At 32.4% G+C, this 15,364-nt stretch overlaps 2 protein-coding genes across 12 annotated transcripts; one reads left to right on the top strand and one right to left on the bottom strand.

Moving 5' to 3' along the window:
• Positions 1-1,091: 1,091 nt before the first annotated feature.
• On the bottom strand, positions 1,092-3,393 carry LOC129315170 (CAX-interacting protein 4-like). Its single transcript, XM_054958727.1, has 2 exons — positions 3,235-3,393; positions 1,092-2,612 (listed from the first exon to the last, which is right to left on the bottom strand). The coding sequence occupies exon 2, from the start codon at positions 2,588-2,590 to the stop codon at positions 1,622-1,624; it is 969 nt and encodes a 322-aa protein (XP_054814702.1). The 5' UTR covers positions 2,591-2,612; positions 3,235-3,393; the 3' UTR covers positions 1,092-1,621.
• Positions 3,394-8,874: 5,481 nt separating this feature from the next.
• On the top strand, positions 8,875-14,984 carry LOC129315475 (pentatricopeptide repeat-containing protein At5g16860). Of its 11 annotated transcripts, none has more exons than XM_054959168.1 (4): positions 8,875-11,901; positions 12,466-12,826; positions 13,215-13,268; positions 13,504-14,984. In XM_054959168.1, exon 1 carries the CDS (start codon positions 9,180-9,182, stop codon positions 11,760-11,762), a length of 2,583 nt encoding a protein of 860 aa, XP_054815143.1. In that variant the 5' UTR covers positions 8,875-9,179; the 3' UTR covers positions 11,763-11,901; positions 12,466-12,826; positions 13,215-13,268; positions 13,504-14,984. The 11 variants fall into 11 exon arrangements, with proteins under 11 accessions (XP_054815143.1, XP_054815149.1, XP_054815150.1 ...); XM_054959174.1 differs by adding an exon at positions 12,181-12,291 and having other exon boundaries at positions 12,466-12,545; positions 12,671-14,984; XM_054959175.1 differs by having other exon boundaries at positions 8,875-11,896; positions 12,466-12,545; positions 12,671-14,984.
• Positions 14,985-15,364: the final 380 nt, after the last annotated feature.

Here is a 15,364-nt window from a genome sequence, read left to right as displayed (position 1 = left end):
ACTTTCATTATGAAAGTTAATTTTAGATATTACCAAACTTCTTAATTTTAAAAGGGGTAGGTGCAACTGTCAAATATTAGCCTAATTCATTTAGAGAATATTTAAATGAATATTTATTGTTTCTTTTAAACTATTATTTTTCACTTTATTTTTATTAATTTGTTGGAATTTTATATTATTATTATTAAATTTTTATTAGGCTATTTGAGTTAAATTATTTAACTTTTTATTGGGATTGTAGTAACATGTATAAAAAAATTTTGTTTAAATTTTTGTTGGATTATTTGAGTAGAGATAATGATTGTTTTGGCATATAAATTAAATTATATTATTTTTATATAATATATCTAATGCATATCTACAAATATAAAAGGGAAAATTATTTTTAGGTTTCACATGTGCAATCTAAATGTAAAATAAAATAAGTTTCTATGACATTTTATATTTTTTTAATTGAAATTGTCAATTTCGTTATATTGGAATTGTCAATTACTATTGGTGGAATTGTTCGGTGGACTTTTAAGCAACAATAATTAATTATTAAATGACAACTAATAATTTCAATAGAGGACGGGATTTCGAAATAACTTCGTAATTTTATGAAACTTTTTTTTATATCTAAATTACTTTTATGAGACCTGAAAATGATTTTTCCAAGGTAAAAATCTTGCCATCTTGGTTGAGTTTCGATGTTGAACTTTAAACTCTCACGTGCTAAGCTTGCAACATTCTCCAATTCTTACTTTGAACCTACCTACTTTACCCCCCCCCCCCTCCCCCTTAAAAAAAAAAAAAAACCCCAAACAGCCAAAAAGAAAAAGAAAAGAGAAAAAACCATCAAAATTATTAGCATCATCCATTTGTTCATGATTCACAAGGAGCAACAGCAACACCACTGACAAATTGTTAGATTTAGTCTGGCAAAGAGTTTAACTAAAATATGTCTTTAATTTTTAGGTACAAGATAATATGTAACTAAAGAGGATTCCGATGTTTCAGTCAGAAGCAACAAACATAAAGGCACAGCAGGGACAAGAAACCGTCTTCTGTTCTGCTGCCTCGTACATACAAAGCAGGATAAATGAAGGACCTTTAGCAGATAATAACATAATTTTACCGAATCCAAAATAAATCCACAGATAGCAATCAGTTCTCCTACCAGTTTATTTTATTGTACACAGGTATTTAGAACCAATCTTGTTCGAAACATTATTAGGAATTAAATATAAGCACTTCTCCTAATAGAGATTTGATAAAATACCCAGAGAGACCCTCAACCTCATGGATTTAAGGGACACCTCTCCCATGCTAGTCATGCATGATATGACGCAACAGTTCAACCAAGCAAAGCCAAAGCAATCATTCCAACACGGACAGCAATCAAGGATGTAGGCATAATACATTAATACCTCTGGCCGAGAACCAGTAGAATGATCTCAAGAAACTTGAACTTCACTGCATGCATCTTTGCCTCCCAATTATAAAATTATGATATGACACCTAATGACAGTACTCAATTATTTCACACGGAAAGGAAATCGTGTTTCATATATGGACTTCAGCTACTCCACGGAACTGTCTTCCCATGGATATGACAGTTCGTAGTAAACACTCCACTATTCTATTCATCATCTTCAGAATGGTGTCTTCGGCCTTTTGCAGATTTCTTCAAATCCCTGCCCATTCTTGAATCATCCAGATCACTTGGATCAGTGTCGGTTGATGATTCTGCCTTCCTAGTTCTCCGTCTATGTCTTCTCCCAGAATCCTCAGATGTTTCAGAATCAGAATCTGATCGACAGCTTCTCCTTCTCCTCTTCTCCTTCCGACTCTTTCTTCTATGCTTACGGTCATAATTCTCCGCTGAAGACTTGCCCCTCTTCCGCCTGTGCTCCCTCCTCCTCTTCCTCTTCCTTAAATCTGAATCATCCGAATCAGAATCACTAATTTCTCTCTTCCCATGCCTCCTTTTTGATCTCCCTCTCTTCTTCCTCTTGCCAGAGCCAGAATCAGACTCATCTTCATCAGAGTCCTTCCTTTTTCTTGAAGAACCTCCCTTTTTGTTGATTTTCTTCCCGGATCTTTCCGCAATAATTCTCTCAATCTCTGAGTCTACCTCGGAGTCTGAACTCTCACTCTCATCCTCCTCATCACTCTCATCCGAGCTCTTAACAGTACTTCTTTCAACCTTAGCTGCCCTTCCCTTCAATTTATCCAGTGCAATCAATGCCGGAACTTGCATAGCTTCTGCATCCTTCTCCTCATTATCATCCTTGACCTTTACATAGTTCTTACACTGAAACTTGAGATGCCCAACACGCCCACACTTCTTGCAGCATCCTCGATCCACGTCCACATTAGAATTTGATATTTTAGCAAGTGCAAGGAGTCCTTGGAAGCTGGCATATGCATTTTCAGCATCTGGTTCTGCATTTGCCGCTATCTCTGAAGTATCCTTCTTGTCTTCCTTGTTGGGTGCATATGGATCATAACCTATAGCACTCTGCCATATGCCATGGGTTTGAAGGGCTGCACTACTGTGAACCCGATTGTTTGCAGGCATACGAACTCTACCCGCAGTAGCCGGCATCTTGAAATTTTGATATTAATCCCTGTAAGAAACAGACCACAATTCTCAGGAGATTTAACAAAAATCCAGAACTAAACCATAGGCGGGCCCATAACACAATCTGCGCCCACTGAAATCTTTGAAATATGCATAGTTGATAAAATACCCTTTTAATTTTTGTTCCAGACACTATGACACAACTCAAAGCCAAGTCATTTACAAGATCGTACATCACAAATACCTCGAGAATTTGCCAAAATTGTTGATAATACAAAAAGATTAATAAACAGAATGCCAATACACAATAATCTAACATTGCAAAACAACACAATCCAAATCATACAAGTCGCTAGTATCAAAAATGAAAAGGGAAGAAGTGTAATAGCCAATTACACATCATTCAAGAAAAAACTAGTACCCAAAATATATATATATATATATATATATCCATATGTAAATATTCCCAAATTCAAAAGCGTCAATATTCAAATGATTACACGACCAGATTCAAAGCCAAATTAAAATGAAAAGTTTTAAAACAAATCAAGAAGAGCCACGTAGGGAACAGATAACACTGGGAACAAACTCCAATCTAGATTCAAAGCCAGATACAACAAATCAATCTCCCCGGATTTTGGGAGTATAAAAAACCCTAGGGTTCGAACCTTCTTCACTACTTGCCCGAGCACAACCACGCAGGGCCGACAGCGGTGGACGGCGTCCGAACTAGAATGCTTGTTCTTCGACGAAGAGAACTGGATCCGCTCCTCAGCCCTCGCGAGAATGGGTTTTATCGCAGTTACAACTAATTTTGGGAAGAATTTGGTGCTGGATGAGAAAATTAACCAATTTTAAAGGAAAAACATGATTTTATTAGAAAAAAAAAAAGTTGTTTTTGCGACTCATATTACAAGGTCAAATTAAAAAAAAATATATCCTTTTTTAAATTTTAAAAATAACTTTTTAAATATTTAAATTATAATTAATTTATAAAATTATCCTCTTTAATATATGTTTTTTTAAATATTAAGAAATTCAAAATGTTAGAAATCTCTAAAATAAGAATGACAAGTGCGAGAGAGAATACATCAATGCAGGAGAGATAGACATGAGATAGCAGCAATGTGAGTGAATCACAATCATGACAATGAGAGACAAACACAAGGTGAGATACATCGACGGTATTCAATGAAATAGAGTATGCCAACGAGAGAATGGAGCTACAGAGTCATAATTTTTTATTTTATTAGTTCATGTATTTGATTTTTTGTAATAAACTAAGAGTTTAAAATTTTTTATGAACTATGTTTGATCTATTTTAGGCAGATGATTATATATTTTTCGTATTGTTGATCTACAATACTACATCATTGATATATGATTATATATAAATTATAAACAAGTTTATACCTGATTGTCTGGTTATTTTGATCTATAATAGTATATCAGTGATATATTATTATATATTATTGTTATATAAGTCATATCAGTAAAAACTTACTAATTTATTTATCATTATACAAAGACATATATCAATGATGTAGTATCGTAAATCAATAATGAAGTTTTCTCTTCAATGTCTAATGTCCTCTTCATAATATCTAGGAAAAATAGAGAGGGAGAAAGTAAAAAAGCTCTACGATGAAAATGGTTATCCAGGCAAATCAGATTAAAAATTTTAATAAAGAAAAACACTATATGAGAGATGAATATGATGATTTAGGAAAATTAGATCAAAAAATTTGATGAAAAAATATTTAGAGATAATAAATTAAAGAGAGAGCACGAACAATACTATTTTTGATAATAAAAATGAAAAATTCAATCAGTTAAAGATTAGTTAAATTAAATATATTTTATTTTAATAATAAATTTATTTTAAGGATAAAAAAACAGATCTAATTAATTTTATGAATGAGCCATATTTTAAAATATTTAAAAATTTTATCCATAATTTATGAAAATTATATTTTTTTGAAGCTATTGATCTAATTTTCTAAAAAAAAATATATTCAACCATTTTTATTGTAACAAAATCAATTATAAATAGGTTAATGTGCATTTTTATTGTTAAACTTTTTCTCATTAAGTAATTTTACTCTTGTATTAATAAATAAAATAATTTTACTTTTAAATTATTTTTTAAAAAGCGTTAGGCACCCTATGGAAAGAATTTTTTTACTCCTAAAAAAATAGTTCAGAAATAAAATCACCTCACTTATTAGTATAAAAGCAAAATTATTGAATAAAATTACACCTTAACCCATTATAAATCTGATATTATATTTTTTAAAAAGTATTTAAATATTTATTTAATATAGTTGGAAAATTAATCATTGTCATTATTATCAATATATATATATAAGTAGAGTTAATTTTGATACTTTTCTTTCAATTTTGTATTTTAAAGTGCCATGTGATGGTTTTCTTTCCCCTCTTTCAAAACTGTTAATTTTATTAATCACCAAAAATATTAAGGGAGAATCTCAACGAGAGCCCTAAGAATTAAATTAATAGTATGCAAGGTTTAAAATATTTTGAAACTTTTCTGTAGGCACAAGGACTCAATGACAATTAATTTTTTTTTAGTCTAATTAAAAAATAGTATGCAAGGTTTAAAATATTTTGAAACTTTTCTGCAGGCACAAGGGACTCAATGACAACTAATTTTTTTTAGTCTAATTAAAAAATACCTTTTGATTTTTTTTAATCGCTCAGTTCTATTGTGAATAGGAGTGAAAATAAGTTGAATCAAGTTTTAAAATAAGTTAAGTCGAATTAGGTTTAGCTTATTTTAAAATTATGATAGCCTTTAATTCTATTCTGAATGGTGGAAATAGCCTTTAATTTTAATATTGCTTTGATGAGTTTCCGGGTGCAATTCAGGAATCATCATTCTACTTTGGGCATATTCTGATTTTTTTCGAAAGCAAGCCGACCCTGAGACCCATCTCTGGTGGATAATTGTTCAACAAGTTTAGAAGGTTGGGTGAATCCAACGCAACGATATATATCCATATGTTGGAATTCTTCCAATTCTAAAATTTAAAATAATTAATCATTTAGTGGCCATATTTTTAATTTAATTATAACTTAATCTTGACTTGTTATATCACGATTTTTATAATTTTAATTTAGTTATAATTATTTTTATATTTTAGAAAAGGATTGTGATACAATTTTATTTTTGAAGTATTTTCAAAGAACATTGTTGCTCTTAAATAGTTATCATAGTAATATTTGTTTTAAACTAATTAAATTAGAGCAATATTAGCCCCCTCTTTTAAAAATAAAAAAATCCGTTAACTGAAGCTAGTTTAGAGGGCAAACTATATTTATGATTTTCAAATGACGGAAGCAATATTACTTTGATTTAATTAGTTCAAGAGAGATATTACTATGATAAATAGTTTAGGGGTAATATTATTTCTCTAAAAATAGTGTAGAAGTACAATTACACTTTAATCCTTTAGAAAAAGATTATAAAATTAAAATTGTTTCAAAATTTAGGGCTAATATTTGAAGTTACTAAAATTTTTAAATTTTAAATTTTTTTAATATTTATATTTTTTTCTATAATATGGGACCAATATTTTAGGTGCTTAAAACTATAAGAACTTAGTTTCATTGAGTCAAAATTCAAGATTAAATTACAACTGAGTTAAAATTATAACTCTATAAAATCGATTTATAATGAGTCAAAATTTAAAAATTGAATTACAATTGAATCAAAATTATATAGATCAAATAATTAATTTTTTCAAAATCTTTAATATAATTGGTCTGATATATGGCACCAACAAAAATGAAACTGTCGAAGATCTTAATCACTTGGTAATGCAGCGTTCGTTTAAGGGTTTCACATTTGGATTTTCTTGAGTCACTGAATTAGCTTCTTGCAGAGTGGATTGTCTAATGTCCTTAGGAATTATGATTGTTGTTATCTTGACTTTTTGATTTTGGGAAAATTAATCAACTTGTCCCTGTAATTTTAATAATTATAATCCAATCCTTAAACTTTAACAAACTGTAACTGGATATTTACAATATTGATTCAATATAATTTAGTTTCTATGTTTTTAATTGTTTGGAATATTAATTTCTATATTTTAAAAAAATAAAATAATAAATATTAAAATTATTTTGAAATTTAAGGATTAACATTTTAAGATCATTACAACTTATAATTTTTATAAAGATTATAGAGGTTATCTCTATAGTTTTGTTTTTTAAAATATAGATACTAATATTTTAAATTAATAAAAGTATAGGGATTGAGTTGTACCAATTTAAAATTCAATGATTGAGTTACAATATAATTAAAACTATAAAAATTGAGTAATAATCAATCAAAATTCAAGAAATGAGTTAGTTTATAAGGATCAAAGAAATAATTTTTTCTTTTAATTTTATCCTTCACCCAAATTTTTAGTTTTAGCCTCAGATTAAATTATTTCTGCTCTGCGTAGTGGCACCTGGAATATTCTTGTTGGGAGAAAAGTCTGCAAATTATATGATTTGGGTCCTGTGCTAATTATATTATGAGAAAATATTATCTTGCTTCCCCCCCCCCCCCCCTCTCTCTTCTTTAGAAAGGTGAGCAACGCCCAAATTTTTAAAGAAAATGTGCAAGTTATTGATGGTATGTGTGAACTATAAATCTCGTGAGGAGTTTCATGTTCAATAATGTCATTATAAAACTTGCGACAATTTCCACTTTTTTTAAAATAATTTTCATTTATTTATAATTTTTTTGCCACACATTTATTTATAATTAAAAAATGTTAAAATATAAAGCCCAAAATAATATTTTAAAAGGACTACTATTGGTCTTGTAAATTAGAATATGACCCACAACGTTTAATTTGATCATCATTATATAAACTTCTTCAATCATACCCCTTAAATTTGTGAAGAAAATGCTGAAACATAACTAATATAAAAGTTTTAAAAAGTTAAAAAATATAAGGCATATTTTGAGAGGTTAAATATTAAAAATATTTTTTAAAATATAACTATTGTCTTTTTTTTTAAAAAAAAATTCCCTATTAAATAACTAACTTTATATTTATTTTAGGATAAAGTATCTTATTAAATAGGGATATATATATATATATATATATATATAAAGATATAGTAAATTTGAAAACAAGTAACTATTTTATTGAGGATGAAATTTATTTAAAAATACTTTTATATTTTTTAAATGGATGGAGCATATTTTTATATCCTTAAGTACCTTTTAAGACTTCAAACTATAATTAAGTCAATTAAATAAAAACATGTGGTTATCAAATACTTTCAAACCGGAACTAAATAATCAAGTGTGAGAATTCCAAGCCAAGCGTTTAGTAATTTTGTAAGTCTTTCCTCCTCTTTTATTTTTGAAAAAATGATAGTTAAGTTTTAAAATATTGAATAATAACAGTTAGATTTTAAATAAATATTTTTTAAAAAATAAATTATACATATCAATTTAAATAATTACAAACAAGAATTTAAAATATAATTTAAGAGTTATATTTAAAACTTAAATATTTTATTTGCTATTGAAACTTTTAAATTTATAATTATCGAAATTAATATTTTTTACTTTTTAAAAAAATTGTTGAGGATTCAATAATTATTAATTTAAAATTTTATAACCTAATTGTCACTCCTTTTTTTTTTTTCCGCCAAAATTTCTTCCTTTTCTCATATTCGAAACTCCCTCTCTTGAGAATTATCTGACGCTCACTTTTAATTAAATTATATTCAATAAATTAATTTACTCTTTTTAAAATTATATATTTTCATCTCTGAGACATTTTAACTAAATTTTTTTATTAATTATACCCCAATTAAGAATTTTTTAAAAAAATTTATTAATAACATCTATTTTTTCAGTTAAAAAACACCTATTTTTTCCTCATATTAATAACATTTTAAAAGACTTAAAATATTTTATATTTTTTAATATGATATTTTTTTAAAAAAATATTTTTTTAATATAAAAATATAAGATATTTTTTAAAAAATTAAATATTAAAAATTATAAAATATTTTTAACGTTTTGAGATGTATTATTATTTTTTTAAAAGTGTCAATATTAATAATAACCTTATATTTATTATAAAATATTTAATAAAAATAAATATAAAAAAATAAAATTAATTAAAAAATAAGTAATTGTTTTATTAAAAAATAAAATTTAATTAAAAATATTTTATATTCTTCAACGATAAAAGTAACTTATAATAAGTGATTTAAAAAAAGAAAACATACACAAACTTAAGCAAAACTATTAGATTTAGACCAAACGGCGCTAAAACATCTTCGGTGCTCTTTAACTATCGTTTACAGGTTGACTGGAGATCGTCTTGCAATTGCTGCCGGAGTCGCCTTCAAAGCTTGCCTTCGCCATCGTCCTCCGCTACAGCCCCGGTCAGCACCAGCTATCTCTGCCGCCAGATAGGACGAGGAATTGGATTGACACAGTTCATTTTGTCGGTCCTCATTCTTGACGGAGGCAGAGCGATTTTGGACGAATACAGACGCAGAGGAATATAGGGGAGAGATATTCAGAGATTAAGTAGAGAAGGTTCTGTTACTGGATAGGATTAGCATTAGCATGCTCTTAGCCTGGCTTCGATCGAGACCCAGCAAGCTACAAGATTTGCCCAAAGCCCACCACCTCTTGTTCTTTTCTACTGCAGCTACTACAGCACCCTCGCTTCCACCTCCTATAACAGTTGATATTTTGAAAGAATGCAAGACCTTGATCCAAGCCAAGCTCTTGCATCAGCAAGTCTTAGTGCAGGGTCTCTTCCACTTTCTCAGCAACCTCATTGGCACCTACATAGCTTGCAATTCCACTTTCCATGCTATTTTCCTTCTCGAGCGCCTCCAACCCTCCCCTTTCCATGTTTTCTGGTGGAATCAATTGATAAGGGTTGCAATTCATGGTGGGCTTCCTGATCGTGTTTTGGGATTTTACTGTCGCATGAAGAGAATGGGTTGGATGCCTGACCATTATACCTATCCATTTGTGTTCAAAGCTTGTGGTGAGCTCATGTCATTCCAGCATGGTGCTTCGCTTCATGCCAGTGTGTATCGAACTGGGTTCGAGTCGAATGTTTTTGTTTGTAATGCAGTGGTTGCAATGTATGGACGTTGCAGTGAGCTACAATACGCACGAAAGATGTTCGATGAATTGTCTTACAGAGGTATTCAGGACTTGGTTTCTTGGAATTCTATTGTTTCTGCTTATGCCCAGGGTAAAGATTTCAATAATGCACTTAAAATGTTTGAAAAAATGTCTAATGATCATTGGATGTTCCCTGATGCTGTGAGCCTCGTTAATATACTTCCGGCATGTGCTTCAATGGGTGCATCATCAAAGGGTAAACAAATTCACGGGTTTGCTATTAGAAGTGGATTGGTTGATGATGTCTTTGTGGGTAATGCTGTTGTTGACATGTATGCCAAGTGTGGTCAGATGGATGAAGCAAACAAGGTTTTTGAGAGGATGATGGTCAAGGATGTCGTTTCTTGGAATGCCATGGTCACAGGGTATTCTCAAATCGGTAAATTTGATGATGCTCTATCTTTATTTGAGAGGATGCAGGTGGCAAATATTAGTCTAGATGTTGTGACTTGGACTGCTGTTATAGCAGGATATGCTCAGAAAGGACACGGTCATGATGCCCTGAATGTGTTTCGGCAGATGTGCTGTTGTGGGTCACAGCCAAATGTGGTCACTCTGGTGTCTTTACTTTCAGGTTGTGCATCTATTGGAGCTTTGCTTCATGGGAAAGAAACCCATTGTTTTGCAATTAAGTCTATCCTCAATGTTGAAGGACACGATCCAGGGGATGATTTGATGATAATTAATAGCCTAATTGACATGTATTCTAAATGCAAAAGAGCCAAAATTGCTCGTATAATGTTTGATTCTATATCTCCAGATGATAGAGATGTGGTTACTTGGACAGTGATGATAGGAGGGTATGCACAACATGGTGATGCCAACCAGTCGCTACAACTATTTTCTGAAATGTTTAAAGTGGATAATTCTATAAAGCCTAATGACCTTACTTTATCTTGTGCTCTATTGGCTTGTGCTCGTTTGGCAGCATTGAGGTTTGGTAGGCAAATACATGCTTATGTGTTGCGAAATCGTCATGACTATGTTGTTCTTTTTGTGGCCAACTGTCTCATAGATATGTATTCTAAATCTGGAGATGTAGATTCTGCTCGTATTGTTTTTGACAGCATGGAGGAGAAGAATTCTGTAACGTGGACATCTTTAATGACCGGATATGGCATGCATGGGCAAGGTGAAGATGCTCTCTTAGTTTTTGATGAGATGAGAAAAGCAGGTCATGTGGTTGACAACATAACATTTCTTGTGGTTCTTTATGCTTGTAGTCACTCAGGAATGTTGGATCATGGAATTAATTATTTTTATAGAATGATCAAGGATTTTGGGGTTGTTCCTGGAGAGGAGCATTATGCTTGCATGGTTGATCTTTTGGGTCGTGCTGGTCGATTGGATGAAGCTATGAAACTCATTGAGAGCATGACCATAGAACCAACCCCTGTAGTGTGGGTGGCCTTGCTTAGTGCTTGTCGGATACATTCAAATGTGGAACTTGGGGAATTTGCTGTAGAACAGTTGGTAAGGTTGGAATCTGAGAATGATGGGTCATATACATTACTTTCGAACATATATGCTAATGCTAGACGTTGGAAAGATGTGGCTAGGATCAGAAGTTTAATGAAACATATGGGGATCAAGAAAAGGCCCGGTTGCAGTTGGGTTGAAGGAAAGAAGGGCACAACAACCTTTTTTGTGGGAGATAAGTCTCACCCACAATCTCAGAAGATATATGAAATTCTCTCTGACTTAATTCAACGAATCAAAGTACTTGGATATGTTCCTCAAACAAGCTTTGTTCTCCATGATGTGGATGACGAAGAAAAAGGTGACCTACTTTTTGAACACAGTGAAAAGTTGGCACTTGCTTACGGCATCTTAATATCACCTCCAGGGGCAACTATTCGAATAACCAAAAACCTGCGCATATGTGGTGATTGCCATAGTGCTATAACTTATATATCTAGAATTGTTGATCATGAAATCATTCTAAGAGACTCAAGCCGTTTTCATCATTTCAAGAAGGGAAATTGCTCATGTAAGGACTACTGGTGACGATGAGTAAGGCAAAATCTAGTTCAAATTATTGCAACAAAAAAGGGGAGAAGAAGAAATAGCTAGTTTGATACAGAACACAAGCAAGGAAGCAAAAGAAGGAATGATGTGAATTCCAGATTGACTTTCCATTGGTCAGGTTCGCTCTTGTCAACTACTCAAATACTTAAGTTTGTTATTCTGAGATAATTTCTTTTATTCTCCCTTTTCCACCTGATGTATTTTACTCTCCTGCACCTCACCTTTTTTCTACTTACATGAAACTTTCTATTTTTAACCTGTGTTTTGCCTCTTTCTGACGTGTGATTCATAGAAGTTTAACATTTTGAATCCAAACTGGTACAAGTATAATTAGCAAATCAAGAAGTGCTGCAAACCTTTTATAGAAGTTGACTAGTGGATATCTTCATCCTTGTAGGGTGCTGAGTTGGTTCTCTTCCCAAGAATCATCTACTGAAAACATGATAAATAAGTTCATACGAGATAATTCAAATTTGGGCATTTTTTAAGCCAGAGTCGCACAGCTCAGGTTGTTTCACACACATTATATTTCCATGATATAAATATGTATGCTCTGCTGGTAGTTTTTTGGGGTATTTAATTGGTCTTTAATTTGTTGTGGATTGTTTTCATTTTGTGAACTCTTGCTGTAGAAAACTTTTGTGATTCCCTTTTTTTATTTGAATGGTCACTGGAATTGTAGATGTCTAGTCATGAAATGTATTGCAATTGGGAAGAAGACATAAGCCTCATTTGATTGCTAGAATTATGACCCAAGAAAAGGTAATCCAGATTGCATTCCATTCCATCATTCAACCTGTTTGGTTGGCTTCTTTTCTAAGCAATGCCGCTCACCCAGCAATGGAGATTGTTGCAAATGAAAGAATGTCCTCATCCTTCTTGATCAGGAAAGAACTTTTTGGAATGTAATGATATGTGTATCGTTCTGACATGCCCTTCAAGAGCCAAAAAATGTCCATTGATTTGAAGCCCTTCTTGCTCTGGCCATCGTAATGCTGTTGAGCAAGGTGTCACCACAAATGGAGCAGCTTTTGGTGTTGCCTGTGAGTTGAGATATGTGTTTTCTGTGTTATAATCCTATCATTATGTGAAGCCTTCATTAATTGTTTTTTTTTTCCTTTTGGCTGACTCTTCCTGCATTCTTCCATTTATTCTTTGTGTTGTATGAAATGTCTACTTTATTTAGCATCTTCAACTTCTTTTCTTTGAAAGTGCTTAAAGTTGTAAGCCCAATGAGTTCTGTGACTTTTTGAACTGAAGGTTGTACAATTATTTTTCAGAAGTCAATTGTCAACACAAATGAGTAGATGCTGAAGTGGAAGCTCATATTGACTTTTACCTCACTCATATTAACTTTTGCAACAAAAACACTTGATATTTTGACAAGTCTTCAATTTGAATTTGACTGTCCTTTTTTATTCATTATGATAGATTTGGATGTCTACCTTGTTATTTATAGCATAAGGCTGTCCCTTTGAAGTTCAGGTAATATGCTCGTAATTCTTTATACTTTCCTTTTGTTGAGTTATTTGACACTTGGGCTTTTAGGGCAACCTGGCCAATATTGTAGAGATTATTAAATTAGTTGATTTATTGTTATTATTTGATTGCATTTGATATATATCTGATCCGATATGGGCTTAGTTGCTTGGTAAGTGGGATCCCTTAGGTGAATCTCTGATGTAATCTTACTATTGAGCAATATTAATAAATATTGCAGCACACCAGGAGAAGTAAATAACTTTCTTGGTTCAATCGCTCTGCCCTTTCATCATGGCACCAAAGGGCCCCAAATTTAATTCGGTGTGGCTTGGAAAACTACAGGCCAGGAGGTAAAGAACATTTCTTAGCATGATGAGGAAAAGTCATCGACCTCATCCCAGCTGAACGTTCATGTCCCTCAAAGCGCCACAACAGAGTGGTCCCAGCCCTGTCTTCATCACGCCACACTGTTTGAATGGGCAAAACAACTTATGACGGAGTAGCAGCATCAGGTTGTTTGTCACCAGCAAATGAAAATATGCCTACATGTCCAGCGAGGCTACTCGTCCCAGTCCTGAAAGCCCACGCTACAGTGAGTGGGTTGAAATCAACAGTATGGTGAAGTCATGTCTCATCAGCTTGATGACTTCAGAGATCAGTCTCAACTTCATTCTGTCCGAGACAGCTCTTGAAGTGTAGGTGGCGGTAAAGCAGACATTCTCATCTCTGAAAAACAAAGCTGCAACACTGACTATTAAAACATTCCTCCACGACTTCCATCAAAACTCTTGTGGTGTTATCGATTATTATAACACTCTCATGAGGCACTGGCATATGAACAGTATGTATGGATGTGTTCTGCAGATGCTGAAATATTTAGAAAAATTAAAGAGGATCTACAAATTTCTCTTGGGCCTCGAGTCTGGATTTGATGACATTAAGTGAAGAATTTTAAGTCTTGAAAAGCAAAGAAGTCTGATTCATGGTGCGAAATGAAGAAAACGAGAAGAAATTGCTTCTTCAACCTGCCCGGCAAGTGGAGGAACCAATCAAATGAAGGAAGGCATAAAAGAGGTAACAGACCCTTTTGTGAACATCGCTCCAAACCAGTTCACGCCGAGTATTTGTGTTGGAAGCTCCATGGCAAGCCTCCCAAGGGGCAATTCTGGGCATGTGGCTCAAACCAATAAAAATGGATTGTCTCTTTCAACTGATCAAATTGAAGTGCTTCGGAAACTCCAGGGAAGCCTGAAACAGTCTAGTGATTTAAGCCCTGGTCTGATGGCAAGTTCATAATGTCAGTTATCTGCTCTGGCCACTGTGTCTTTGGAAGGTAATATTTGGGTCATTGCCACTGATCATATATGACGGGTAACCCTTTGTGTCACTGATTTTATTCCCTGCTCGAATGACCAATTTGTGTCCATTGCGGATGGATCTAATTACAAGGTCAAAGGAAAAGGAGCAGCCACTGTATCTGAAAGATTGAATCTTAAAAATGTTTTGCTGGTTCCCAATCTTAGTTGTAATTTGATGTCTGTTAAGAAAATTACTGAGGCTTATAAATTGCCTGGCAATTTTTTCTCATGATTAGTGTATTTTTCAGGGCTTAGGGAGGGAGACGATTGGCATTGCTAAGGAGATAGCTGGTCATTTTGTGTTGGGGAGCAATAATAAAGAGAATGAAATTAATAAAGCTGGACTTGCAGCTGTGAATAATGATTTTACCCTTTGGCATTATCGTTTAGGTTACCGCAGTGTTGATTACATGAGAAAAAATTATATCCTCAACTTACTGTGAATAAAACTAGTCATTTTGATTGTGAAGTGTGCCCGAGCTATTGAACCTTGACTAGTCAGTGAGCCAATCAAGATACTGGCTTAGAGTTAATGGTCAAAACTGTTCTCAAATTACGATCAAATTGATCATAAATAAAACATTTATTAAATCGATTAAAATGTGGTTTAATGATTTATTACTTTAATTGAGCAAGTTAATATAGATTTTCATATTCTAAGTCAAGTATCTAAGCATATTAGAGTATCCTATCCTTCACATTTGTATACACCTCAACCTTTTATTTAATACACAGTGATGT

Source organism: Prosopis cineraria, unplaced genomic scaffold (genome assembly GCF_029017545.1).
Source record: "Prosopis cineraria cultivar Desert tree isolate PC_DT_omini unplaced genomic scaffold, ASM2901754v1 PC7, whole genome shotgun sequence".
NCBI classification, from domain to species: Eukaryota; Viridiplantae; Streptophyta; class Magnoliopsida; order Fabales; family Fabaceae; genus Prosopis; species Prosopis cineraria.
This window is presented reverse-complemented; position numbering and strand designations above follow the sequence as displayed.

Bases quoted from the DNA above. Each gene is read 5' to 3' on its own strand.
- LOC129315170 (XM_054958727.1), bottom strand. From the start codon at position 2,590: ATGCCGGCTACTGCGGGTAGAGTTCGTATGCCTGCAAACAATCGGGTT.
- LOC129315475 (XM_054959175.1), top strand. From the start codon at position 9,180: ATGCTCTTAGCCTGGCTTCGATCGAGACCCAGCAAGCTACAAGATTTG.